Source organism: Aythya marila, assembly GCF_965140915.1.
Source record: "Aythya marila genome assembly, chromosome: 15".
Lineage (NCBI taxonomy): Eukaryota > Metazoa > Chordata > Aves > Anseriformes > Anatidae > Aythya > Aythya marila.
Genome location: NC_139056.1, coordinates 14,034,817 through 14,060,197, shown reverse-complemented (window position 1 = coordinate 14,060,197; position 25,381 = coordinate 14,034,817). Strand labels below are relative to the sequence as shown.

The 25,381-nt window shown below is 58.0% G+C and overlaps 2 protein-coding genes across 3 annotated transcripts in view; one reads left to right on the top strand and one right to left on the bottom strand.

Moving 5' to 3' along the window:
- RNF216 (ring finger protein 216) overlaps nt 1-11,254 on the top strand; it is a 72,905-nt gene extending 61,651 nt beyond the window's left edge. For both annotated transcript variants that reach the window (XM_082772916.1, XM_082772917.1), the window contains exons 16-17: nt 7,598-7,667; nt 8,034-11,254. In XM_082772916.1, coding sequence (XP_082629042.1) covers nt 7,598-7,667; nt 8,034-8,353 — 390 coding nt within the window. In that variant the 3' untranslated portion in view covers nt 8,354-11,254. The remainder of the gene's footprint in view (nt 1-7,597; nt 7,668-8,033) is intronic.
- Nucleotides 11,255-13,964: 2,710 nt separating this feature from the next.
- Nucleotides 13,965-22,452, bottom strand: FSCN1 (fascin actin-bundling protein 1). The gene is made up of 5 exons (XM_082772549.1): nt 21,601-22,452; nt 15,907-16,063; nt 15,355-15,476; nt 14,977-15,144; nt 13,965-14,861 (listed from the first exon to the last, which is right to left on the bottom strand). The coding sequence occupies exons 1-5, from the start codon at nt 22,421-22,423 to the stop codon at nt 14,659-14,661; spliced, it is 1,473 nt and encodes a 490-aa protein (XP_082628675.1). The 5' UTR covers nt 22,424-22,452; the 3' UTR covers nt 13,965-14,658.
- Between the last annotated feature and the right edge of the window lie 2,929 nt (nt 22,453-25,381).

Here is a 25,381-nt window from a genome sequence, read left to right as displayed (position 1 = left end):
GGAGGAACTGCAATAGGGACTGGGCCGTAAGGGGAGCTGTAGTAACTTAAAACTTCACACTGTAATGCGTCTTGTAGCTGCAGCAAGCATGGGATGGTGCTTTCACACAGCATTTCTGCAAAGGTTGTCTGTAGCAGAAATCTGGAAGGGAGTGTAGGCTGGAGCAGGAGCTGAATCTCCTGATTTCAGCAAAGTAGCAGAGCATTGTGGACGTGGATCTGCCTTCGCATGGTCTGTCTGAGCCTCAGTTGTTCCAACACTTCTTTGTCTCAGGATGCTGCAGCTTGCCAGGCTGCTCCCAGCATGTCTTGCAGGAAAAGCACACAATCCTGCACGGGTGTGGAGCAAAGCCACTCGAAATGACTCCCTTCTTCCTAGGAAGTGTAAGATTCCTGGTCCTCTGCTTGCCTGTCTTTGTTCTCTGCCTTACCCTGTCACTGAGAGGTGCTAAACTAAGCAGACACCTGCTTCCAGGCACCCCTTAGCCCCACATTTTGGACACCTGGCTCTGCAGTCCCTGCAGTCCTGTCCCCCTTTTCCCTGGTTTCCTCTGTGATGCGATTCGGCAGCGCTGGAGTCCTTTGTTCCCGTCAGGCTGCTGATTGTGCTCAGTAATGGCATTTGTTCTGAGCCAGAGAAAACATGAGGCCTCTCAAAAAGCTCATACTGTACTTTAAAATAAATAAATAAGCAAGCAGCACAAAGAGGGCACTGTCACCGGCCCCTTTCCAGCTCTCTAATTAACCAATGTTGTGGCAAAGGAAAATTTCCCACCGTCAGCAGAGAGCTGGCACTGCCTCCTTTTTTTCTGGATGACGGAGCAGTGGTGGTCTGGGGAGTTGACGTGGGGTGACTGTCCTCGCTGCGGTGCAAAGAATAACAGGAAGCTCTGCTGTTGGCTTCTAAGCATAAAATCATCGGTACCTGTTTGCATCACCCTCCTTGCAAGGGGCTCAGTGCCATGAATGTGTAGTCCCACCTGGGAGATCTGTGTTCTCCTGTGGGACACGTGAGAGGAGTTAATGTGGTAGGTATGAGGAGTGGGAGCAAGTTTGAACCTTGCCATGGGGATATGGAAGAGCAAAATGCCACTGTAGTGTCCGTCCTTTGTCAGGGATGATGCGTCTCCGAGGGTTTAACCCCACCCCAGCTCTGTTGGCTGCTATGTGGCCATTTTCTAACGTGTTTCTCGCATTTTTTTTCTGGTTTTGCTCAATCTTTTGTATTCTGTTGAAGTCGGTAGATGGCTAGTGCTATCAGCGTGGGAAGAGAGTATCTACTGTGGGTCTGCGTGTGTTTGCAGCCTTGCTGTGCACACGTGCAGAGAAGACTGGGGCAGCTGTGGAATTTGCAGCCATTGCTCAGGAGCTTCCACTTGTCTCCCTGCATTAAGCTCTGCTGCAAAACGGGGAGGGCACACATGTGCCACCAAAGCGTGGCTGTTAGAGGGTGACAGGACATTGTTCTGATTTCTGATGTGTTCATGTACACCCCGCCTAGACCAGTCTCCCTGGCAGAGCAGTGGCATGGTCGCAGTGCTGTTGTCTTGTCAGTTTGTGTTTCACGGGTGCAGGTTTTAGCTTTCTGTCAGACCTGGGTAATTTCACACTTCTGTGAAGAATCTGGTTTGGATCTAACTCCCCATTATTTAAGGCAAAATTTGGGTTTCGTTAAAATGGGGAGGCTTTGTTCCTTTCCAAATGTTTAACGTTTTCTCAGTCTAAAATGATCCTTGAGAAGGGATAAATCAACCTTTTCATTAGCTTGGCTTAAAAAACCTATTAAAGACATTTAATTAGGATGTATTAGAGACATTCTTCTAGGAACTGCAGCATCTGTTAGTCTTTGTCTCAAATGATCTTGGGAGAATAAAGCAGACACTTCAAAATTCCCCATAATAAAAGGTTAGTTCCTATGTTGTAATCAGCCTTGAGTCTAAATTAGAGGTCTAAGTGCAGTATTTGCTGGCTCAGAGACAAGCTGCAAGCAGGCTGTGGTCAGCGGCTTCCAGGGTAGCAGGCAGTAATCGCTTAATCGCTGCGTTTCTGCTACAGCTTATCGTGCCCTGCACCTCTGCAGGACACAAGCACGTGCCAGGCACTCTTGCCAGCAAGCTGCTCGGCCAAAAGTCCCGCTGCACGTGTTCTGCAGCCCATGCTAGCCTGGGCTCGGCTTGCTTGCCGAGGCATTGCTGCTTGCACGAGAGGCTGATGCAATAATGGACAAAGCAAAGGATGGAGCTGTGAGGACTGATTCTGCAAAGAGCAAGCTCAGGGGCTGAGCACTCCCTGGTTTCTGAGTATCTGTAGCAAACCTGAGGCTGTGTGCACGGTGCTGTGTGCAGTGTAGGTGGTTTGTACTAACCCCACGGTGCAGTGTGACTAACGCGTTTTGACTGCTTCGATAAACCAGGTTCTGCTCTCCTATGTGTTATTTTTAATGCAATACTTACCTTCAGACTCTCAGTAATACTGCATAGCAGGTTTTTTTTTTTTTTTTTTTTTTTACTTTAAGATGTTTTCAGTAACTCCTAAAACGCTCCCAAGCACCCCTCATTAAAGTTCAAAGCAGAGGACTAATCATTTTAAGGTGTTCGCAATTAACCCTTTCTCTAGTATTATAACCAGAAGATGTTGAGTGAGGACTATGTAAAAATTAAAATACGTTAGGGAATTGCATGAAATGCCTACACAGCACTGACCCTAGCGTTTGGGGGGACAAAAGCTTGGAGTGTTGGGGGGAAAACTCCCCCAAATTTAGCTCCGAAACGCCCTAATTGCAAGCACAAGCTTACTTCGCGGTAGCGACGGCTTTCTGTGGATACGGCATGTCTGCTGCTGAAAGAATCCTGCATTTCTTAGGCACCAGTGTGTGCTTGGTCCCCGTGCTGGCCCCCCTTTTTCCTGCAGCACTGCCTGAGCCCCGCTGGAGTCCCAACACAGGCGGCTTTCATCCCCCTCCCTGCTGCACGGAGCAAGGCGCAGCAGACAGCCCGCGCCTGTTCTTGCTCAGGCTCTCCGCGGCTGATCTGGGAATGATTTGAAACAAAACCCCTTAGTCCTTTTGGAAGCCTCCGTCGTGAAAATGGTTTCGAGTTTATTGGGAACGGCTGCGGCCACACATACGTGGAAAAAAAGAAAGCAGTGAAAAGCCAGGAAGGGGGAGGCGATGGCGGCCGACGCGCCTCCAGCCCCTCTGCAGGGCTAGGCAGTCGGCAGGTCTCCTGTTTTCTCCCTTTCAGGAGGCAGGCAGCCCTTTCCCCGTGACACTTAATAATTAAAGAAGATAACGAGGAGCACAATAGATAACAGCAGAGCTTTCAAAAGCTTTGCCGGGGCACTTTTGTTCCAGGCAGAGGAGGTTTCACTTGGGGGCTCATCCCTCGCAGAGCTATGGCTGCTGCGTCCCCTTCTCCCCTCAGCCTCATTGTGGCATTGAGAGGCCTTTGGCTTAGCAGCCCAGCTCCTGATTTAACCCATCCACAACCCAGCAGAGCCCAGCCATCCTTTCTGATCGTCTCCACGCCCTCTGTATTTAGGTTCAGCAGGAGATGGTGGAAATCAGGAGCCCTCGGGGCCTGTCACAGGCCTCAGGCCGGTGAGCGGCCTGCTGTCAGGCAGCATCTCGCTCTCTGTTTGGGGGCAAAGCTCCGTCCTGTCTTCTCAATTAACATGTCGATGCTATTTATAACCTCGTTCTCTCTCTGCAGCGTTTGCTGATAAGGAGGGGGATCGCATCTCCTAGATCCTTTGCGCTCTGCCTTGGCCACCTCCCTTCTCCCGTGATGCAGCGGAGCACGGGGAAGGGCCGCGCTGTCGCGTTGCCCTGCATTTTCTCTCTCACAAAACAGCCCGTTTACCTCCTCCTTGCTCAGAAACACACAGGCCGGTCATGCTGAGAGCCCCCTGGGGCGTGGGGGGTTGCTTTTTTCTTTTTCTGTCTTTATTTTTGCTGCAGGCGAGGCAGCTGACAGGAAGATGACTGTTAACTTGACAGGATAAACCCCTCCGATCCACGCGGCCTGCGAACAGGCTATTAAAATTATAATCTAATCCTTTATTCAGGGTCTTGATCCCACTCAGGAAAAGGGACACAAGAGGCTTTTAAAATTGTGTTGGAGACTCCACCCCATCAGATGACATTAGATGGTTTCTTACCACAGCAACCAGCCGTAAGTGCTGTAATGAAAACTTAATTTTCGGTGCGGATGCTTTGCCCCTAAATGAATCTGTCATCCCTCTCCAATTACGGTGCGATCAGAAAACAGCCTTTGCTTCTCAAAAATTAGAGGTGTATTGCAAAAATACCACTGTTGTGTTTGTTGTATATTTGCAGCCCTGAGACTTATTTGTTACTTCTATGACGGTGCAGGATGTAGTAGCCAGAACTTGCGGCCTCAGCTTTTCTTCAAAATAGCCTAAAACTATCTTAATGTGCACATATCCCTGTTTTCTCTTTTGTTCCAGCTGGATCTTTCCTAAACGCTGCATGTATTGAACTGTGCTGAGCCAAATGTAATGTCAGGTTCTCATTCGAAGTAGGAAGGTGCATATTGTGCAGTGTATTTTTGTTCTCTTTATATTAATGGATACCAGTTTTTCAGAAATACTGATGCAAAAAGGCTCTAAGCCAACGCTTGGTATGTGGGCTTAAGTATAAATGCTTCTCTAAAGTGTATCCTAGCGTTGGAAGGTTAGCAGCAGAGAAGCAGCAAAGCTGCTAACTTATTTTCTCAGATGTGGCTTGTTATGCCTCTGCTGTGGTGGACAGCCACAGAACTAGTCCAGAACTAGTTATCCTCACCCAGGTCTGTATTTGTCCCCCCATGGGTCTGCAGTCAGCAGATTTTTTGCCCCAAAGGCATGCTGCAGGGTTTGCCCCCTCTTCAAGATGAAGAGGGGACAGGGCTGAGCAGGGCTCTCCAGCAGTTGTGTTTGAGGCGATGTGTTTTGCGTTACCCTTACAAGACAGACCTCATTTTTGGAGGTCTGGCAGATGGGGTTTGCAGTTAGGCATTTGCCCCGTGCTCTGGGAGCTGCAGTAATTGGAGCCAGCAGCACCCGGGGGTGCCTGCAGCTGGCTCGCCTGCCCGGGGCAGATGGCTTTGTCGATCTGTCATTAATGCAGAGGTCAGCTGCAGTTTAAACCAGGGGTCAAGCAGCCCTAGCTGCTGGAGGGTCTTGTGAAGTTGTGCTCTTGATGTGTCCAATTTCCCATACTTCTGCAGGGCTGACTTCATCAACAGAAGGGGATGGTGCAGCCTGGCTCTGGGATGGGATGGACGCTGTTAGCATCTGAGCTGCGCTCTCCATGGCAGCAGTATGGTAGTGCCTGGAAAGGACCAGTTTGGGGGGTTAGTTTTGGACTTAGGCTGCAGCAAAAGCTTTGGTTAGAAAGGACTTTTGCATATTTCTAGGCTTGAAGGGGAGATTTTTACCTTTATGCAAGGGAAGGATATAGGAGATAGCTGTGTTCAGTTGTGCTTAAAATACCAGCATCTTTCCTGTCACATAACTTTAACTTTAAAAAAAAAAAAAAAAAAGCAAGTGGCAATAAGATAGGAGAGGTGCCTTTCTCACTTTCAATGGCACAGAAAAACAATATTTTGGGAACAAATCAAAGTGAGGTCTTGAAGCTTTGGGGCCACCCCCGGAGAGCAGCACGGGATGCCTGGTTGCCTGTTGTGGAACACGCCCGGGTCTCGTGTTGCTTTCTAGCCAGGGAGTGCTGCAATCTGATACTCGGAGGTAATCAGAAGTTCTGCATAGGCTCAGAAGAGCCATTCTTCAGCACTTTTTATGGAGATAGATAGGCTGTAATTAACAGCCTGTGGAAGCAGCCTGCTTGGAGGAAAAAAAAAAAACTTGCCGGAGAATCTTAATTTTAACCATTGACTCAAAGAATAATCAAAGGGAGGGAAGTACTGACTTTGATGGCTTTCTGCAGATTAAGATAACTTTGGTCTCCCAGGGAAACCTTATCTGGTAGCAGGAGGAGGGCACATCCCAGCTTCCCAGGCACTGCTGCTAGACATGTGCAGGACAGTGAGATGGGGAGGCCAACTAGACCTAATATCATTTCAGTGTAGATACACACAGAGCATATCTTGAATTTAGTCCCAGAGCACTATTCAAAATAGAGGATATTTTCCACGTTAAGAGTGCTCAGGAAGAAATTTATGGGTTTTGGCCAGTGCTGGAAGTAGGATGAACAAAGCGAAGCAGCCTTGCGCCTTGTGGGGTGTGCGGAGTGTGGAATTTCCCTCCTGCTCCACTGTTAGCACTTGCAAATGAACTGCTGAAGCAAACCAAATGCTCCTTCGGATGCAGGTAGGCCCGGAGGGGCTGGGGGCTGGTGCAGGTGTTCTGTGTCATCCAGCAGCTCCCGTTCTTGGCCTTCTTCCCCAATCACTAACACGAGAGCACAAACACTGTCGGAGATGTTTAGCTTTTCTCATTTGTTTTCTGGCCGTGCCAGGCCGTGTTTCATCCCAAAGGACACACAGCAGCAGCGAATGCAGCCTGCAGAGGCCAGGAGGACCTCTCGCTGCCACCAGTGCATCTGCTGCCTGGCACTACGAGGGAGCTGTCTCGTTAGACCCTTGGTGGGATCTTGATTACCCTGATGGCCGTGGCACGCTGCGGTGCAATCAAGAAAATCATTTTTCACCTTTCTTGCACGTGGACAATTGATGCTGAAACACAAATCAGATTGGCTTCAGGCTAACACTGGGGTGGCTCTGAGCAAAACCTGGGAGCTGCCTGGTCCCTAGGGGCTGCTGGTGCCCGTGGCTGTCCCTCCAGGCACGCCTGTCTTCTGCTTCAGGAGTTGCACGGTCTTCTTCCAAGACTTTATTCATCATGCTCCCTTGATTTAATAAAAAGGAGGTGTAAATGTCAGCTCCCTGCAGCCACCTGAGGCTTTACTACACTGCTTGGTCTGGCTGCTGCTATTTTGGGTGGAGAAGAGCAAGGAGCAGAAGGATGCTTTCAGCTTCTAGCTGCTCCTGTGTTTTCGTTGAGCAGTGGGTCTGAATATTCTTGTCTGAATATTCTTGCTATAACGTCTAGCTAGACGTTAAACGTATGGTGATTTATGTCCTCCTCAAAGTTACAGATAAGATCTAAATGGCCTCGTTAGAGCACCATTTAGCTGGTGGAGCCAGGATTTAAGCTGTGTTAATTCCAGCTGTTGGGCCAAAAACTCAAGAAGTGCTAGCATAGTGTAAATATTTAATAGCCTATTGCCATTTAAAAGATTAACAGCTCTCCAGCAACTCTTGGGCTGGGCGGAGCTGGGTTGCAGGTCTCTGGTTTCTATCAAGTCGATGAATTTTAGCACTGAACTCCCTGGAAAGCTGATCTAAACCTCATAGTCATACTCTGTAGAGTAGGCTTGGCTCTGTGCAAGTGATTTGTGCTGCAGTCCCCTATCGCAGCCTTGCTTTTGACTGGATCATCCCCAAACGAGGACGATTCAGCTGAATTTGCCTCTTCCTATACAAACACCTGGCGAAAAGAAAAGCAGCACTGGGAGAGGAGGAAGCTGCTGCAGCAGGAATTAGCCCACTGACTCTTTATATTCCTGTGGTTTCTAGGAAGATGACGAGAAGATAATTCAGGAGATTCAGAAAGAGGCTGAAGAGGAACAAAGGAAGAAGAACGGGGGTAAGTCACAATCTTTATCTGTGCTTTGCTATCAGACTGAGGACGATCGGAGAGCTTGGGGTTCCCAGCTCTGGTTTTCTTGGCTTCTTCCACAGCCTGGCTGCCTGCAAGCTGCGCTGGGCATTGCTGTGCTACACCAAACAGCACCAAAACCTTGCTCTAGAGGTGTGCCAGCCATCCCCCTGCTCCTGCTGGCAGCACCTCGAGCTTTAAAGGGCTGTTGCTTGCAGGCTGAAGCTGGGACCATGGGGAGCCAGGAGGCTTGTGCGTGCAGTGATGTCTCCTCTCCGCTCGGCAAAGCAGCTAACCAGGCTCAGTGGGTTTTGTTTGTAGGATGACCGCTTCTTTTCCTTCCTCCCTCTGCAGAGAACAGCTTCAAGCGGATCGGCCCTCCCGTGGAAAAGCCCATGGAGAAAATCCAGAGAATCGAGGTCATCCCCAGGCCCGTTCCTCAGAACCTCCACCAACCCCGGATGCCTCCGTACCCCTTCGTGCACCCCCCCTTCCCTCTCCCTCCCGTCCGTCCCATGTACAATAACATCCCCCTCAACATAGGCCCCATCCCCGCCCCCTACGTGCCCCCGCTGCCTAACATGAGGGTGAACTACGATTTTCCCCAGATCAACGTTCAGCTGGAGCACAACTTGCCTATGCACTTTGGCCCTCAGCCCCGACACCGGTTCTGACCCGGTTCCAATAGCATCTGACACAGAGTCACCGCGGGGCAAAGCCACCCCGGTAACGTCCCCCCCCGGTCCTGCTTCAGCCCCCTGGGTTAGCCAGCTGCGAGGGGAGCTGCTGTGACTCACGTGTCCCTGCACTACACCCCACCCTGGTCGTGGCTTCTCCGGACTTTTTGCAATTAAAACATTTCAGCCTGTGCCGCAGCGGGGCTCGGTGCTGCATTTCCAAGGATTTCTTCCCGTGTTGAGAGTCCAGGTTGGTTTTGTTGGTTGGTTGGTTGGTTTGTTTGGTGAGGGCCGTTCAGACAGCTGTTGGGAGGGAAAGTGAGACGTGTGGAGCACAGGGATGCAAGCGTGCCTCGGGAGTTTTCCAAAAATCCAATCTTCCTGCTGGCCAGAGCAGCTGCAACAAGCCTGAGTCTCGGGGGAAGGAAGGAGAGACTTGGCACCTGAGTAAGACCTTCAGGATCAAGATAACAGAACTCAGCCGCCCCAGCCCAAAGCAGGGTTTCCCGTTTTCTCCAGCATCCCTGTAATCTGCTAACACCTCCCAGCAGAAATAAATTGTTCAAACCCAAGCAGACGTAGTGTGTTCAGCATTTCTCGCTCTGCAAGAGGAGTGAGGGGATGCGGCAGCCACCTCGTTGCTCAGATCTTGGTGGGCAGCCCCAGAGCCACGTTCCTGTCTCAGGGCTTTCCGAAACAGCAGGAGACTCCCTACCCTGATCTTTGGGAACTGAGCTTGCCCCCTGCCAAGGGCTCAGGTGTTTTCCCCAAGCATGGCCTTGGCTTTGCTGTTGTCCAGGCACCCCAAACACCCTTCTGCACTTGGGGGAAGCACTCAGAGCCAAAGCCAGCTCCCTCATCTCCAAGACTGCTGGGGCAGAAGTGTTTTGGTGCACAGGAGTGGTGTGTGCTGTGTGCTCTTGCACAAAACGAGGGAGTACCCGTGTAGGTCTGCGAGCCCGGAGCCCCCCTTAGCTGAAATCCCTGCAAGCCCGCAGGCAGCAGCCTCGTGCTGTCGGGAGCTGGCTGCTTCCGAAACATTTAACTCCCAAAAACTTAAATTGCAGTTTAATTGGCTTCAGAAGGGCGTGTTAAAAGGCAAACACGAGCATCGCCGGGCTCAGGAGGCGAGGATTTAGGGGAAGCAGAGCTGTGTAAGGAGCAGGGGTTGCGATGGCTGCCTGAGCTTGTCAGCGGGGTGTGTGAGGAGCCTTGGTGCAAAGCCCTTTCCCCAGACCTTGGCTGTACTGTCTGGGACCCCTATAAAAAAAAAAAAATGCTTGGAGGGAGAAAGCCTCTTCCCAGAAGTTCTGGGCTTGTTTTGGTTTTTGGTTTGTTTTTTTACCAGTCCGGTTGCGCAGTTGTTCCTGAGTTTTGATCCGTGCTGCATCCTGCTCCTTCCTGCTGAGAGCCAGCTCACTGCACTTCCTTGCTGGTTTCCTCCCGCTGTGTTTTAGCATCCAGGTGTCTTTTGCCTGTGATTTTTTGTTCAGGTAAAACTCCCCTGCCTCTGCCTCTTGACTCCTGTCAAGCCTTCCCTGGCACAGCATCTCCTCGGCGCTGTGCTGGCAGCGGGAGCTCCCAGAGAGAGGCCTGGGACAGCAGCTCCAGGTGGCAGGAGAAGGTTTCCCCACCAGCCGTGGGGCTGTGGCCTTGGGAGGGTTTCACGGCGGGCACTTCCCTGCCTTTTGGAGCTGAATCAGCATTTTCCCTGCTTTCAGGTGTTTCCTATGGTTTGAAATACATCCTGCGAAGCGTTGCGTGTTCCTTGGTGCCATGTTCTGTCTAGCGTTAATAACCAAGTGGTATTCACTTGCTGCTATCTTTTTTTTTTTTTTTTAATTTTTCTCTCTTAATGTATTTCTGGAGGTAGCCGCGGGGTTGCGGTGGCTTCCCCACTCTCGTCAGGATTTTAGCCAGGTTTAAATCCACCAAATGCTGCCCTTCCCAGCACCATCGGGAGCTCATAGGATAGACCCAGTTCAGACAAAGTGCGGGTGGCTGCCCATTGCAGAAAGGGAACCTTGTTTTTTTCAGTAGCTGAGATCTTTTGGGCTTGAGGGCTGCCTAAGATGAGGCTTAGATGACCCCCGGGAGCTGGGGACACCTCCGCGGGGCCGTGGCAGCTCCTGGTGCTGCCCTGGATCAACGCTCAGGCTGCTGGCAGAGGGGCAGGGAGGAAGGGAAAGGCTGGAGCCCCGCAGAACCACGAGCTGCTTTGTGTCCGAGAGGAGAAATCGGTGCTGGGGAGGTGCCTGGCGGTGTGTGTGGCTGCTTCTCCCACCGAGAAAACCCCCAGACCACTGAAAATGCATCCGCAGCCGAACCGTGTGGCTGCTCCTTCCCTCCAACCCGCGTGGCTTCCAGCAGCTGTGCTTTCCGATAGCATTTTGGGTCTGTTCTTGGTTTTTACTTTAAAAAAAACAAAAACAAAACAAAACAAAAACAAAACAAAACAAAAATGATTGCACAACCCACAGAAATCCCCGCTCGGGGCCCTCCAGTTCCGTGCCCCGTTTCCCTCCCGCCCTGCCCTGGGTTATTTGGGGCGGCGGGGGGGTCGCTGTGCCCAGGTTGCTCCCCTCCAGGTACTCGTTATGGTTAATTGCAGTGTCCCGTTTTACTTGCCTTAAAGGTGGAGAGAGAAACTTAGTATTTGCACTTAGCAAAACGTTATATTAAAAGAAAGAAAACCCTGTAAAGATGTGCATGTTCTGCAACTTTGTATAACGATAGCCGAAAACAAATAGGTGTTTTATTAAAAAATAAAAACAAATAATAAAAAAAAATATTTTTCTTTACCTTCCGGTAGTAAACCATTCTAATATTCCGTGTGTAAAAAGTTTCCTGTATTATATTGTAATTTGAATTTTTTTGTAAATAAATTTGTGCACTCTGGCTTTCACCTCCGTGCTGTGGTTGCAGCGGGAGCCTCGGCCCCGCCGCGGGACGGTGGGGACGGGACTTTTTTGGCCCCTTTTTGGGGCTGAGCGGGGTGGGGGGGTTGCAGGGCAGAGCCCCCCGCCCCTCCTGCGGGAGCCCTGATGCCTTCCAGCCGCTGCCGAGAGAGGAACGGAACAGAAAATGGTTTCCAGTCGCTCCTGTAAATGGAAACCAGGAGGTGTGAGCAGCGCTGCGCCAGGCTTCGGGGACTTCCCCCTTGCAGGAGCAGCGGTGGAGGCAGGCTGCGGGGCTCCGGCTTCCTTTGGCTCAGCAGCAAAAGGAAAAAGGAGACGGCTGCTGGCAGCTCGGGGACGGGGGGGAGACAGCGCCGGGGGGGCTCCTCTGCTCTCCGTGGTGCAGCGAGGGTCCCGACATGGGAGCGGTGGCTGCCGTGCAGGAAGGGATCAGTGCTTGCTTTGTGTCGTGGAGGGGGGAGGTGAACTGAAGTTAGATTTGGGTTAAAAACCCTGTTTCCAGGGATTTGGCAGCCCCCCACCAGCCGGCTGTGGGGCAGGGCTGGGTGCCCGTGGTGTGGCCGGGAAGCTGAGCAGAGCGAGATGCTCGGCGCTTCCTGCACAGCATTCTGCTTTATTTTCCCCCTGTTTATAGCAGCAGCCCGACATCCTTCCTTTGTTCAGCCCTCGCTGCCCTGCTCCAGTGCTTCTTCAAAGCTCAGGTCCCTCCTGGGCTGTGCTGCAGCTCCAGCTCTGCTCCTAGCAAACCAACTTTACCTTTAAAAGCTGAGCAAGTGGCTGCCGGGGCTGGGCTGGGGGCACATCCTGCTGCCCTGGCTCATCCGCCTGCACGCAGTGTTTGGGCTGGGCTTGGCTGCAACTGCATTTTGGTTTTTCCTTCTTTTTTTTTTTCTCTTTTTTTCCTTTTTTTTTCCCCCTGTCACCAAGCAGAGCAGCAGCTTTGCCTCCCAGGGTGGCTGCAGGAGCATCCCTTGTGAGCACCTCGAGGACGCACGTGGGTCTTTTGGGGGCTGGGGACTGCCCCGAGCATCTTGAAACGTGGCCTGGGCTCTGGCCAGCTTTGCTTTTAAGCCTGCTCGCTGGCAGCAAGCCTTCACTTCCCACCACGCCACCCACGATCCTCAGAGCCAGCTCCATCTCTGGGACGCTCTTTGGCCAACCCCCAAATTCTCTCAAGCCTCTGTGCTTCGAGTGCCCCGGGCTCAGCCCCGATGCTCCTCGGTCGCTGTCCCCAAACCCAGCCATCCCCACAGCCCCCCCACAGACCACGCAGCACCGCTCGTGTCCGAATGCAGGTTTTTTTTTTTATTATTCATTTTTCTCCATTTGAAGCTAGTTTTCTTTTAAGTTATACAAATGGCACTTACAAAAAAAATAATAATAAACAAAAAAAATTAAAAAAAAAAAAAAAAAAACGAACGAACCCCAAACTTAAATTTCAGAGTGAGATGTTTTCGGAGAGTCACGACACCCGAGGAGAGGAGACGGGGAGGGGGGGGAGGAGATGTCGACCTAGTGTCACAGGGGAGAAGCCGGAGCAGGGGAGGGGGGGACACGGATTGATCTGCCACTGGGGCCGGGGAGGAGGGGACGCGGCGGGTGTGAAGGCCAGCGAAGAGTGAGCGCCAAGTCCTGGGGTTGCTCGGGGCTTCATCAAGACACTTGGTTCCTTCGAGAGGCGCCCTCGGCCCCGGGCGGGCGCGTTTTCCAGGGCGCTGGCTGGGAGAGCCGAAATAGGGCCCCGGCGGGGACCCTGTGGTGGCGAGGGACCCGTCTGCGAGCTGTCCCCTCGCTGGGACGGGCCGGTCGCTCTCCGAGCTGAGAGTTTAGCACCAAGCTCCCGCGGAGGCTGCCCCTCGGACAGGTTTTAAGGCTGGCGAGCCCCGAGCTTGCGGCAGGCGCCGGCCTCGTCTTGGCACAGCGGCGGCGACGCCGTGAGCACCCTTGGCGTGGGGGGGCGAGGGGCACGGGGAAAAGGCTCCGTGGTGTGGGGAGCGGCCCCCCAAAGGATTTCGAAGTGCCTTTCAACACCCTCGAGGACGCTTCAGCACCACCCGTCGCGAACGCTCACATCGTTACACGCTAATGCAGACCTAGTACAGACAACAGCTGGTAACACAGTGCCATGGAGAGCATATATAAATAGATACTAACAAAAATACTGTTTTGGTCATTATTTTTTTTTTTTCTTTTCTTTTCTGTTTCCAGTAAGGACGAGATGGCATGCTGGCGAAGCCGAGGTGCCCCCGCGGGCTGGTGGACCAGGAGCTGCCCCTCCTCGGGGGCGCTTCCCAAATCAGCGGCGGGCATCCAGGGATGCGCTTCGCTGTTCCAGTATTTGTATGAGAAAAAAGAAAAAAGAGAGATAAGAAAGAAAAAAAAAGAGAGAAAAGAAGAAAAGGTACTGAGCAAATATCACTGTGCAAAGTTTGCTAAGGAACTTTTCTATTCTGTAAACCGAAATCTGCAGCTCTTGCCTCCAGCCGGCGCCCGGGGGAGGCTGTGCCCGTTGGAGGGGCACGCGGCACCATGCACTGATGGGGATGGGGGGGGGCCGGTGCTGGAGCCCCCCTGATGTGGGTTTGCTCCACGTGTCCCCACCCCGACCTCTGTCCCCTCCTGGGCACAACAGCTCCTTCGGCACCAGGGGCACTGCGAGGGGCAGGGCTGACCCCAAGGAAGGGGAGGAAGAGGAGGAAGAGGAGCGCAAGGTGGCAGCGAGATGAATTGCCGGGGCTTTCCAGATGGGATCACCCCAAAAATTGATTCCAGGTGTGCCACCTGCACAGCCGGGGAGGGGATCAGCTTGCTGGCCCTACTGCAGCACGTAAGGTCACCTCTTGTGCCTCGGCTGGGGACGGGACAGCGGAGGGGTCTCTGCTGCCTAGGATCGGACGGGGACCGGGGGGGACCCTGGCAGCGCAGGGCGAAGTGGCACCGGCACTGCTATGGAGAGGAGAGCACGGAGGTGACCTCATTCCCTTTTTTTTTTTTCTTTTTCCAGTTGCAGAGAAGAAAGTAAACTACTGAGGTGGTGCTCGGGGCCGGGACGGGGTACGGCAGCCTCCGAGCTGAGCGAGGCCGGGGCGAGGAAGGGCCCTCGGCAGCCCTCCAGGTGCAGGCGGCAGCACCGCGCGCTGCCGGGTGACTGATCCAGTTCTCACGGGGGTGCAGGGGGGGGACCCACCTCCGACACAAGGCGCTGGGCTCTACGGCGGGAGGGGAGGGCAAAGCCAGTCTGGAAATCCTTTTACAGAGAGGAGAAATTCAAAACGAAACGAAACCGAACCAAAAAAAAAAAAAAAAAAGGAAAAAATAGGAAAAAAAAAAAAAAAAAGAGAGAGGGGAAAGGAAAGTTGGCAATGGGAGGTACGCTAAAGTGCATTAATATTCCCAGAGGGTGGAGGCGTCAATGGCGTCGGCAGATGCCTTGAGGACCCCGGCATGGTCGCCCTTCAGGTATTTGCCATTGATTTTGATGGCCACTTTGTTATAGTCGCAGAACTCAAAAAAGAAGTCCACGGGCGTGTCGCTGCTGCTGGTGACGGACGACTCGCTCCCCACCATCCAGTACTTCCCGGTGGCATCTGCGGGCAGAGGGCACCCCGTGAGCCGCCACCGCCGCGGGGACCCCCCCCCAGGGGCGATGCCCACGGGGATGGGGACGTGCACGGAGCCCCCGGCACGAAGCCACGGCCTCACCTTTGATGTTGTAGGCTCCGTCGTTGAACTCCAGCTGGAAGACGTCGTAGGAGGAGCGGTTGGAGTCCAGGGTGCCGGTCACCTTCCGGCAGCCGATGAAGCCGTGCTCGCCGCGCAGGACGATGATGGGCCTGTTGATCAGCTTCATCACGAAGTGCTCCGTCTCGCCTGCGCCGGAGGGGAGAGCGGTGTGAGCCCGTGGGGACACAAAGCATGGTCCCCGGGAGGAGGGCGCACGTGCCCCGATATTTCTCACCCACCCCCCAGCATCACCAGGGCGAGGTGCCGCGTTTGGGGACACCCCCGACCCCATCCTCGCTGCCATCCCAAGCCGGGGCTGGGGTCCCTGCAGGGTCCCTTATCCACGGGGTCCCTTACCCGCTGTCTCCATGGAGGCCGCCAGCTGCCCGTTCTTCTTGGCCGTCACGTACTTGCCGTTGGCGGCTTTCAGGGTGATGCGCTTGTCGCACCACTCGATGTCAAAGTAGCAGCTCGCGTTCCTGCGGGGGCACAGTGCAGTCAGCAGGACATTTCAGACCAGGGACCCCCAAAAACACCTCCCCCATTGAGTTCAGAAGCGGGATGTCCTGATCCAGCTGGGTTTTGGCAGGACGAGGGAAGCTGCGGCGTCCGCCCGGGTTAAGCCCTCGGCCCCCGGGCTGTCCCCGGGGACACAGAGCCGGAGGCACTTTGGGGCCTTTCCGCCCAGCTCCAGCAGCCGGCTCTAAGTGCAGGGTAAGCGTTTTGGCCGCCCCAGCCTGCCGGGAAGGATGACGTGGCCCAAGGGACTTCCCGAGCACCGCGGGGGCGAGCCCAGGCTCAGCCCCGGCTCTCCAGGGAATTCGCTTTGGGGTTTTCGTTTTTGGGGCGAGCCCCTCGGAAACGCGAGCGGGTCCCCGAAGCGGCCGGGGGCGCGAGGCGGGGACTCACTTTGTGGAGGCGGTGGACTGGATGCCCCCGTTGGAGGTGAGGGTCCAGTACTTGCCCGTGTAGGTCCTGAAGGCGCACTTCTTGGTGTCCTTGTTGATCTCCAGCTGGTAGGTCTCCTGGTCGCCCTCCTCGTCTTGGTTGGCCGAGAGGTCCATGCCTGCGGGATGGAGGCGGAGGTCAGGGGGTGTCACAGGGACCCCAACCCATGGAGACCCAGCTGCCAGGGCCACAACCAGCTCCTGCTTCAATTTGTCAACACCCAAGCCCCTCACACATGGCCTCCCCGTGACATTTGGGGTTCAAACCCGGGTTTCCATTTGGGTGCTCAAAGAGAAGGCCAGAACCCAGCCCCAGCTCAGGGCTCTTGGCTCTAGGAGAGCAAAACAAAGACAATTTGGGGTATTTTCACATGCAAAAGGGCTGTAGGTTGTTTTTTTTGTTTGTTTTTTTGTTTTCCAGGAGGTCACAGCTGGGTTATCCAACCCCTTCGCTGTGGCCACCGTGCCACTGATGGGCTCTCATCTCACCGCCGTGGCCATGACCCAGCAGCCAGTGGCTGCCCCATTTTCAGGCACCATTTTTGGGCTGTTTCGGACATTTTGGAGCTTACAGTGCCTCACAGTGGGTTTTCCCCCAGGCCAGGGACCCCACTCACCCCAGCCCTGCCGAGCTGGATGCGGTCGGCCCCGTGGCCACCGGGTGCGGTGCCAGGGCCACCGCTGGCCCCCGGCCACAAGCAAATCTGCCCGCAGGCGCTCAGCCCAACAAACCTGCTTAGTCAGGGCTGCCGGGGCCAAATGCTGGCAGGCAGAGCTCTCCAGCTTGGCGGGTTTTTTGCCTAAAAATACTTTCGGGATGGGAGTCACAAGCCATAGCTTGGAGCCGAAGCGGAGCAGCTGAGTTGGCCGGGTTGGGTTTCGAGGAGGGAGCTGGATGCGGCCCCTTCCCCGGGAGTCCTGCTGCCTGCACGGGCTGGGCTGAGCCTTTCTGAGCTGAAAGCTTGGAAACATCCCTATTTCTCCCCTGCTTCATGAGAGTTAGGGGCTCAAACCCCATCGTGCACCCCTTGGAGGCACGCACGGTGCTGGTGCCAGCTCCCGCTGCCCACAAGGTGCTGGAGGAGGAGGCACCACCTCTGTAGGACACCCCAGCACCAGCTGGCTCCCGGCCTTTGAAATGGAAATGCCTTCCCCCGAAATGTGTCAGACCCGGCTACCTGGCGGCCTGATATCTCTGGATCTGCATCTCCAAACCCTGCACGCCAGACGGGCAGGATCTGCTGCCTGGGCTTTGCATATCAGCCTCCCACCCCCTTCTAAAGGGATTAGGCTTTGAAGGCTTTTCTTTGTAGTCCCTCATCTTATCTCCCCGTGCCCAAGCTGTCCTGTCACCTCCACAATGCTGCCCATATTCGCACCACCTCCCCCCAGCCGGGGGTCCCCCAGCACCTCCCCAGGGCTCTGCTGCCTCCCAGGGCTCCGTCCCAGAAAAAATATGGGGCCAGGCATGGGGCAGAGCTCGGGGCTGACTCAACCATCCCATCGTGGTGCCGCCAGCAGCCCCGCTCCCGGCCCCATCCCCGTGTGCTGAAGCTGCCCGGTGCCACGGGGCCGGGTTTGTGCTCATGGGGAGGCGCAGGGCGCAGCGTGGCCTCACGGCGGAGGGGGAACATTTGAACATTTGGTTTGGATTTTGCCCTCCCGCTGGGAAAGCAGCGCCAGGCCCAGCTGCTTGCAGCCCCACGCTGGCTCTGCCGAGAGTCGTGTAACCGACAGCTGAGAGCTGGCCAAAAAAACCTTTGTGAGCAGAGGCCTCGGCGAGCCCCGCGCCTCCCGGCACGGCACGAGCCCGGCTTCAGCCTCAGAAAACGCTGCAGAACCCAGTCCCCGATGGGACAGCGGGGACGGGAACAGCTCGCCCCACCAGCTGCATGCCCAAGCCCCTCCACACCACGTTTTTGGGGAGCTCCTCAGCCTGGAGATGCAGCAGGGAGCCCGGGAGATGCTGCACGGACGGGCCAGGGATGGAGCCCCGGCACGGCGAGCCCCCTGCTCCCACCTGGAGCAGGGATTTTGGGGAGGTTTTTCCTTTATCCCGTGCCAGGAGGAGGAAGTGGCTGCGCCTCGCGGGGCCTGCTGGCGAGGGGGGGGGGGGTCTCCCACCGCCCCCAGCCCGGGGTTGGGTTACGCCGAGTCAGCAGAAAGGAATGCAATTATGGGGAGGCTTCAAAGGGCTGTAACCGAGCCCGAGCTGAAGGTTTGGGGGTCAGGGCTGGAGGAGCTGGGGGATGGCGGGACGCTGGCTGTGTCGCCCTCGCCGTGTCCCCCTGTCCTGCTCCCAGCCCGGCCACGTGTCCCCCACTTTCTGCAGCCCAAGGCACCCGCGCCGCCCTCCCGCAGCGCCCGGCCGTGGTTCCTGCTGCAGGCTTTAATTAACGCTCCTGGTGAAGGCAGTCTGGAGCCAGCAACGCCTCTCCCTGACCTTGCCAAGGCTGCTAATTACAGCTGGAGGCAGGAGGGGGCCGAGCACGGGGCCGGCTGCGGGGTGATGCTCCAGGAGGGGTGAGAAGCCTGCTGGTCCCCCCCAAAAAATTCCCTTTGTGGGTGCCCTGCAGCTTGGGAGAAACCCAAGGGGTTGCTGCGGGGTCCTGTGCGCCTCTGCCCTGGGGATGGGGAGGAGGCTGGAGGTGAGCGTGGGCGCAGGAGCAGGAGCAGATCCCATCCCTCCAGCCCTTCTGCCCGGCCACCTTCCTGGCATCGCCCTCAGGCGGGTTTATGCTACCCCAGGAAGGCAAACCAGGAGGGGTTTTGTCGAGGAAAAACAGCCTGGAGAGCTCACGGGGCCGCCCCAGCACCCTGGGGTGCAGCTCTGCAACAGGTCACGGGCGGAGCTGCACCCCCCAAACCCTCCCCTGCACTCATCCTCTTCCTCCTTGCTATCCCCCAGCCCCAACGCACCACTGGGTGCCCCACGTGTCCCCAGCTCCATCCTGGAGCCTCTCCTCATCTCCACCTGCTTTGTGCCTGCCCCTCCTCGCCCCCCACCCATCCTGCAAGCTGCATCCCTGGGCCTCCCCTCCCCAAAAATTCCTCCTTTCCGAGCACCTCTCACCCTCTTTTTCCCCCCTCCCCAGGCAGGAGGGGGGCTGGCAGGGGCGCAGTGAGCCCTCGGGGACCCTCCTTGCCACAAAGGGCCCTTTGTTCGGAGCCATCCAGCAGGGGAAGGAAGCTGCTGGCTGCTCACAAACACCCCCGGCTCCTTTTTAAGGTGCGGTGGGGCTCAGGACCCCCAGGGGCACAGCCACAGTTTTGGTGCTGGGAGCCACGGGGCCACCCCCAGCCCCAAGGGGGGGTCACAGGAGCTACCAGGGCTTGGGGAGGGGGAAGAAATGCCTGCAAATGCCTCCTTGGCTGGGTGTTTGGGTGATTTGGTGGCTGCCAGCCCGTTACCCCAGGGACCTTCCCCAAGAGCCCAGCAGAAACCCAAAAGGGACCCGAGCCAGGCGGTGCCGCTCCCAGCACCCCGCAGGATGAGCTCCCACCGCTTCCGCAGGGAGCGCGGGCGCTTGGGTGGCTGCAGCCCCCTCCTCCTCCTCCCCGTTCCCCCCCCTTGCGCCCCCTCCCCGCTTTATTTCTCTTGGAGAGGGCCCGTGCTCAGTGGGGGGACCCCTGTTGCCGGGGAGATTTGGCTCCCCCCCCCCCCCCCTTTCTCCGCAGCACACAAAGCCGGCGGCTTGGCGAGCGCAGCCCCCTCTCCGCGTCCCCCCAGCCCCCTCTCCACATCCCCCAGCCCACTCCTCGCCCCACATCTGGTTTTCCCATCTCCCGTCACAAAGGGCTGCAGCAACCCTTCCCCCACAGTGCTGCGGCAGCTTCGCGCCGCCATCGCCAGCATCGCCATCGCCTTCCTCCTCCTCCTCCTCCTCCTCCTCCTCCCCGAGCCCCCGGGCAGGGCTGCCCATCTCCTCTGCAGCAATCTCTTTCTTTCAGCGCAGGATTTATTCTCCGAAAGGAGAAAAAGGCTGCAAGGTCGCCGCCCGCGCGCAGATAAGGGTTAAGCAGCAACCTTGAAATATATAAATATTTTGGGTTTTTTTAAGAAAAAAAATCCCCCCCCGGTGCTTTTTGGCCCGGGCTGTGCCGCAGCAAGGCATGCTCGCACCCATCCCGCGCCCGGCGTGCGCCGGCCTGACTTGGCACGCCGGCGCCGTGCCCCGGGGCTCCCACGCTGCGGCTGCTCAGCATCGCCCTGCCCGCCGTGGGCTCGCTTTTTTGGGGGCCCGGTGCTTCTCCGTGCACACCCCAAAGCCCCTCTCCGAGCCCCAAAGATGGGATTTGGCCCCACCACCCACCCACCCACCCACCGGGCGCGGGGCCGGTTGCGCTTTGTGCTCGACGGTGGCCTCGTGCCCGGGGAGCGGTGGCGCACGGATCGGGGCACGGGGTGGCTTCGCCCACGGGATGAGGGGATGGGGATATGGGGACACAGGGACATAGGGACGTGGGGGAGAGGTGGTGGCAGCATCACGGCCGCCTTTGTGCCGGCTCCATGTAGGTCACGTCCACCCCGCACCGCCGAGAGATTCGGCGAAGCCATTTTATGGATTGCTGCCAGCGCCGGGGGGGTGGTGGCACCCACGCCCCCCATGTATCGGGGGGGACACAGCCCCATCGGGGGGCACCGCAGCCCCCCCCAGGGCCCCGTGCATCAGGGTGCGTGGCCCAGAGATGCTCGGGGAGGAGGGGGGGTTGGGAAGGGCTTTGTTGGTGAACAATGAGCTCCGGAGGCAGCGAGGCGGCCGGCAGCCCTGCCTCCTCCCCGGCAATGGAAGACCCCATGAATCCCCCCCCCCCCGATCCCCTCTGCCCCCCCAGGCAGCCCCTCACTGTGTGTGTCCCCCCCCCCTTCCCAGGGCACCCCAAGGAGGCGACGCTGCAGGGATGGGGGTGCTGGGGGGGCGCAGGGGGAGGGAGAGGGATGTGGGAGGGGGCTGGGGCAGGATGTGGGGGGGCAGGGGGAGGGACCCCAGGGTGGGGGTGCCACGGGGAAATGGGGGCTTCAGGGAGGCGTCTGTGGGGCTCAAGGGGGGGGCAGAGCCCCTCACATGGCCATGGAGGAGGGCGGCAGGGGGCACCCTGCGGGGTCGCTGCTGCCCCAGGGGGGGTCCCCATGCTGGGGGGCTGCAGGGGGGGCACCACGGGGGGCAGCGACGCCCCAGGGATGTGGGGGTGCGGAGGAGACACCGTGCTGCGGGGGGATGCAGGGAGCGGGGTCACGGGGCCGTGCCCGTGGGGGGACAGCTCCCGAGGGATGCAGGGGGGCGCGGAGGGGCCGCGGTGCCCCAGGGGTGCCGGGGATGGCGAGGAGACGGTGCCAGAGGGCTGGGGGCTGGGGGTGATGCCGAGAGCACCGCGGGGGCGCACTGCCCTGTGTCCCCAGCCCTCTGTCTCCATGTCCCCAGCCCTCTCCATGTCCCCATCCCTCCGTCTCCACGTCCCCATCTCTCCATCTCCATGTCCCAGCCCTCTCCACGTCTCCATCTCTCCGTCTCCATGTCCCCAGCCCTCTCCATGTCCCCATCCTTCCCTCTCCATATCCCCATCTCTCCATCTCCACGTCCCCAGCCCTCCCCACGTCCCCATCCCTCCCTCCCCACGTCCCCATCCCTCTCCCACCCCATCCCCATCCCCTCACCTTGCCGGGTGGACACGTTGCGATCGTTCCCGGCGCGCAGCACGACCTGCGGGCAGCTCTGCTCCAGGGCGAAGAGCTCGTCCTTCCCCACCTTGCTGCTCTTCCCCGCCTTCAGGGTACCACTGGGGCCCGAGGGGGCCAGGTAGCGTCCCTCACCGTCCCGGAAAGCCACCTTCCCGCAGCGAAACTCCAGCGTGAAGGCGGTGCCGGGCTCGGCGGCGGGCACGAGGCGGCCGTCGCAGCGCAGCAGGCGGTGGTCGCAGCTCTGCAGGCTGTAGCGCTGCTCCACGAAGAGCAGGGTGATCAGGGCGTCCACCCCCCAGGGCACGTCGCGGTCCACGGCCAGCTCGTCGCGGCGAGGCCCTAGGTGGGCGTAGCGCTTGCGGGCCAGGCTGTAGAGGTTGGCCTGCGGGTGCATGGCCAAGTGCACGCTCCACTTCTCGGCGGCCGAGACGGCGGGGGCGAAGCAGGACAGGCGGTCCTCGGTGCCGCCGAAGAAGCGGCGGTGGGGCTCGGACTGCAGCGACCAGCGCCCGTCGCCGTGGGCCACCACGAGGAAGCGGCAGTCGGGGCCGGGCTCCTCGCTGTCACAGCTCACCCGGCCGTCCTTGTCGGCCGCCAGGTAGCGGCCCAGGTGGCTCTTGAGGAGGACGGCGCTGGAGTCCTCGCCGTCCTGCTCCAGCGTCCAGATCTGCTTCTTCTTCATGCTGGCGGCCGAGGCGTTCACCTTGAAGCCGAAGGCCTCGGCCGTCAGGTACTTGTTGCTGCAGTTGATCAGCCCGAACTGGATCTGCACCGGCTCCGCCGTCCCGTTCGCCGTCATCCTGCCGCTGCCGCTGCCGCCGCCGCCGCCACCGCTGCCGCCCCGACGCCGCCTTTTATATGGCCCCGACGCCGCCTTTGATACGGCCCCGCCGCCTTTTTATATGGCCCCGCCGCCTTTTTATACGGCCCCACCGCCGCAGCGCCGCCCCCCCCCTCCCTCCCAGCCCCTCCGACAGCCCCCGCCTCCCCCCCTGTGCAGCCCCCTTGCTGCCTCGCAGGGACCCCCCCCCTTTTTGCTGCAGGACCCCCCCCCCCCTATAAAATTGCACGAAACCCCATTGCACAGGGACGGCCCCCTTGTGCTGTGGGACCGCCCCCCCCTGCTGTAGGAACGCCCCCCCCTCTGCGTGGCAAAGCCCACCCCATGCTGCAGGGACCCCCCCCTCCGCCCCCATTTCCACGCTCCCCCTCCCTGCAGTGCCCCCCCCCCCCATAATGCAAGACCCCCCAGCATTGCGAGACCCCCACACACACACTGTAAGACCCCTCCTCGCAACGCAGGACCCCCCCCCCAAGCATTACAAGACCTCAGTGTGCTGCGAGACCCCCCCCCATTATAAGGCAAGGCTCCCCCTTGAATCGCAAGACCCCATCCCCTTCCAAAACTCACCCTACATTGCCAGACCCCCCCCAAATTATCCCCCCCGCCCCGTTGGATGTGCTGCAGGGCTGAAAGGCAGCAGGGAGAAGGGGGGGGCAGTGCTGTAGCCCCCCCCCCCCCAGCCACCTGAATGCCCCGTGCCAGGCACCCAGGGCTGGGGGACCCCAAAATTCCCCCCCCTGCAGTGGGCAAGGGGTGGTGGGGGGCTGGGGAGGGGGCTCAGGGGGTGTCCGGGTGCTGATGTGGCCCCAAATTTGTGCTGAGTCCCCCACAGGGACGTGGCAAAGCAGGGGGACCCCCATGGGGGGGTCACTGTGTGCGCAAAGGGGGTTTAGGGGGGTACGGGGGGGGGAGTGGGGTGGGCACAGCACTATGGGACAGAAAATTGGGGGAAAACAGAGGGATGGGGGGGGGTTTCCAGCCGGATCAGGGAGCTGAACTGGGCTGGAGCGGGACAAGGAGCCACTGGCACCATCCCCAGGAACGACTGCGTTCACCCCCACCCCCCCCCAGCCCCCCAGGCTGCACTGGTTTTGTACTGGGCGTACTGGTTCTGGCAGCTCCTCCGCCTGCAGGATGCACCCAGCCGCCCGCCCTGCCCGGGGGCTGCTGCCACAACCCCCCCGGGGCAGAAACAGAGCCGGGATGGGTGCCAAGGGGGTTTGGGGCCCATCCAGCCCGCTCGTCTTCCCTGCTCCTTCTCCTTCTCCCTCTCCTTCTCCCTCTCCTTCTCCTTCTCCTTCTCCTTCTCCTTCTCCTTCTCCTTCTCCTTCTCCTTCTCCTTCTCCTTCTCCTTCTCCTTCTCCTTCTCCTTCTCCTTCTCCTTCTCCTTCTCCTTCTCCTTCTCCTTCTCCTTCTCCTTCTCCTTCTCCTTCTCCTCCTTCTCCTCCTTCCTCTTCCCCTTCCTCCTCCTGCTCCAAATCCACCTCGTTTCCAACCAGAAGCAACCCCACGGCGGGGCTGGAAGCGAAACCCTCCATCCCCAGCGAGGCAGGGGCTTTTCAGAGGTGTTTTTTTTGTTTTTTTTTTCCCCCATCCTACAGCAGCAGCAGCAGCGGGATGTTAGGACCCGGCCGCGGGGCCGTGCAGCTGCCCAGGCCCGCAGCTGCCTCCTCCTGCCGCAGATGGTGCGAGGCTGGGAAAGAAGCGGCCTTTCTGCTCAGCAGGGAAAAAAAAAAAAAAAAAAAGTAATTATGCAGGAGAAAAAATAATAATAAAGGGTTTTCTCCCCAGCGCTGGCTGGCACAGCCAGCGCAGCAGGGCAGGGGGATGTCCCTGGGTGTCCCCAAAGGGGACCGGTGCCCCCCAGGCTGGGGGTGCGGTGTTAAATCCATCTCCCATGAGCTGCTGCGTGTGATGGAGCAGGAGGGAAGGAGCTGCCTTTCCCTGCTGCTTTTCCCTCTCTGTATTGCATTTGCAAGCTGCTGTGACCGAGAGCTGCAAGGCCCCGGGAGCTCAGGTCCCCAGCCCCGGGATGAGGCCATAAATGAGGCCATAAATGATGGGGGCTTTCCGGAGCACCCCCACGGCCCCGACAAAGTCTGGGAAAAGCCCAGAGGAAAAGCCCAGTGCTGGCTGCAGAGGGGTTGGGGCCTGGCCTCCGTCCTGCCCTCGCTTTTTGCACCTTCCCCAGATGTTTTTTGCCACAGCTCGGCTTCGGCTGCAGAAAACCACGCAGCTTTGGGGCAGGAGGGTGAAATCGGGCTGAAATCGGGGCTTGGGGACAGGCGTGGGGGCAAGGAGGGCTGGCTTCACCCCCGGGTGTCCCCTGCATCCCCTGGCCTGGCGGGGAGGTGGCAGAGCCCTCGCTTGTCCCTGCTGGAAGGATTTTTTGGGGCATTTTGCCACAGGGACAACACACTGGGGACAGGTTTGGCTCCTTGGGGACCCGGGGCTGTGCGCATCCCTCATAGGGGCAGCGAGATGGAAGCCCCCCAGTGCAGGTACCCCCTGCAGGAGCTCAGCCATGGGGCTGGGGAGGGCCTTTTGCATTTTTTTTTGCATTTTTCCCCTGTATTTAGTTCAATCCCGTGGGGTTTGGGGTATTTCTGAGCCCCCCCCCCGGCAGCACAGCGGGTGTCAGGTTTTGCGCACACCCCACGCACCCGCCAGCGGGGCTGGAAGGGGCGAGGAGCATCGCGAGCTGCTGACAAACCAGGAGGTGATTCAGCTCCTTTATCCCCCTGAGATTTCGGGCTTTCCCCAAAGCACCCAGACCCCAAATCCCGGGCAGAGCCTGCGGTTCCTGGCAGCTGCAGGGTGGGGACACACACACACATGGATGGGGACACCCCAGGAGCCGGCTGCCCCCGGGAGCCTCGGTGGAGGCTCTCCCAACAGTTGGCAGGCGCCCTG

Bases quoted from the DNA above. Each gene is read 5' to 3' on its own strand.
- FSCN1 (XM_082772549.1), bottom strand. From the start codon at position 22,423: ATGACGGCGAACGGGACGGCGGAGCCGGTGCAGATCCAGTTCGGGCTG. The intron at 16,064-21,600 runs GTGAGGGGATGG...TCCATCCCGCAG, and splicing joins CAACGTGTCCACCCGGCAAG to GCATGGACCTCTCGGCCAAC. The intron at 15,477-15,906 runs GTGAGTCCCCGC...GTGCCCCCGCAG, and splicing joins CAGTCCACCGCCTCCACAAA to GAACGCGAGCTGCTACTTTG.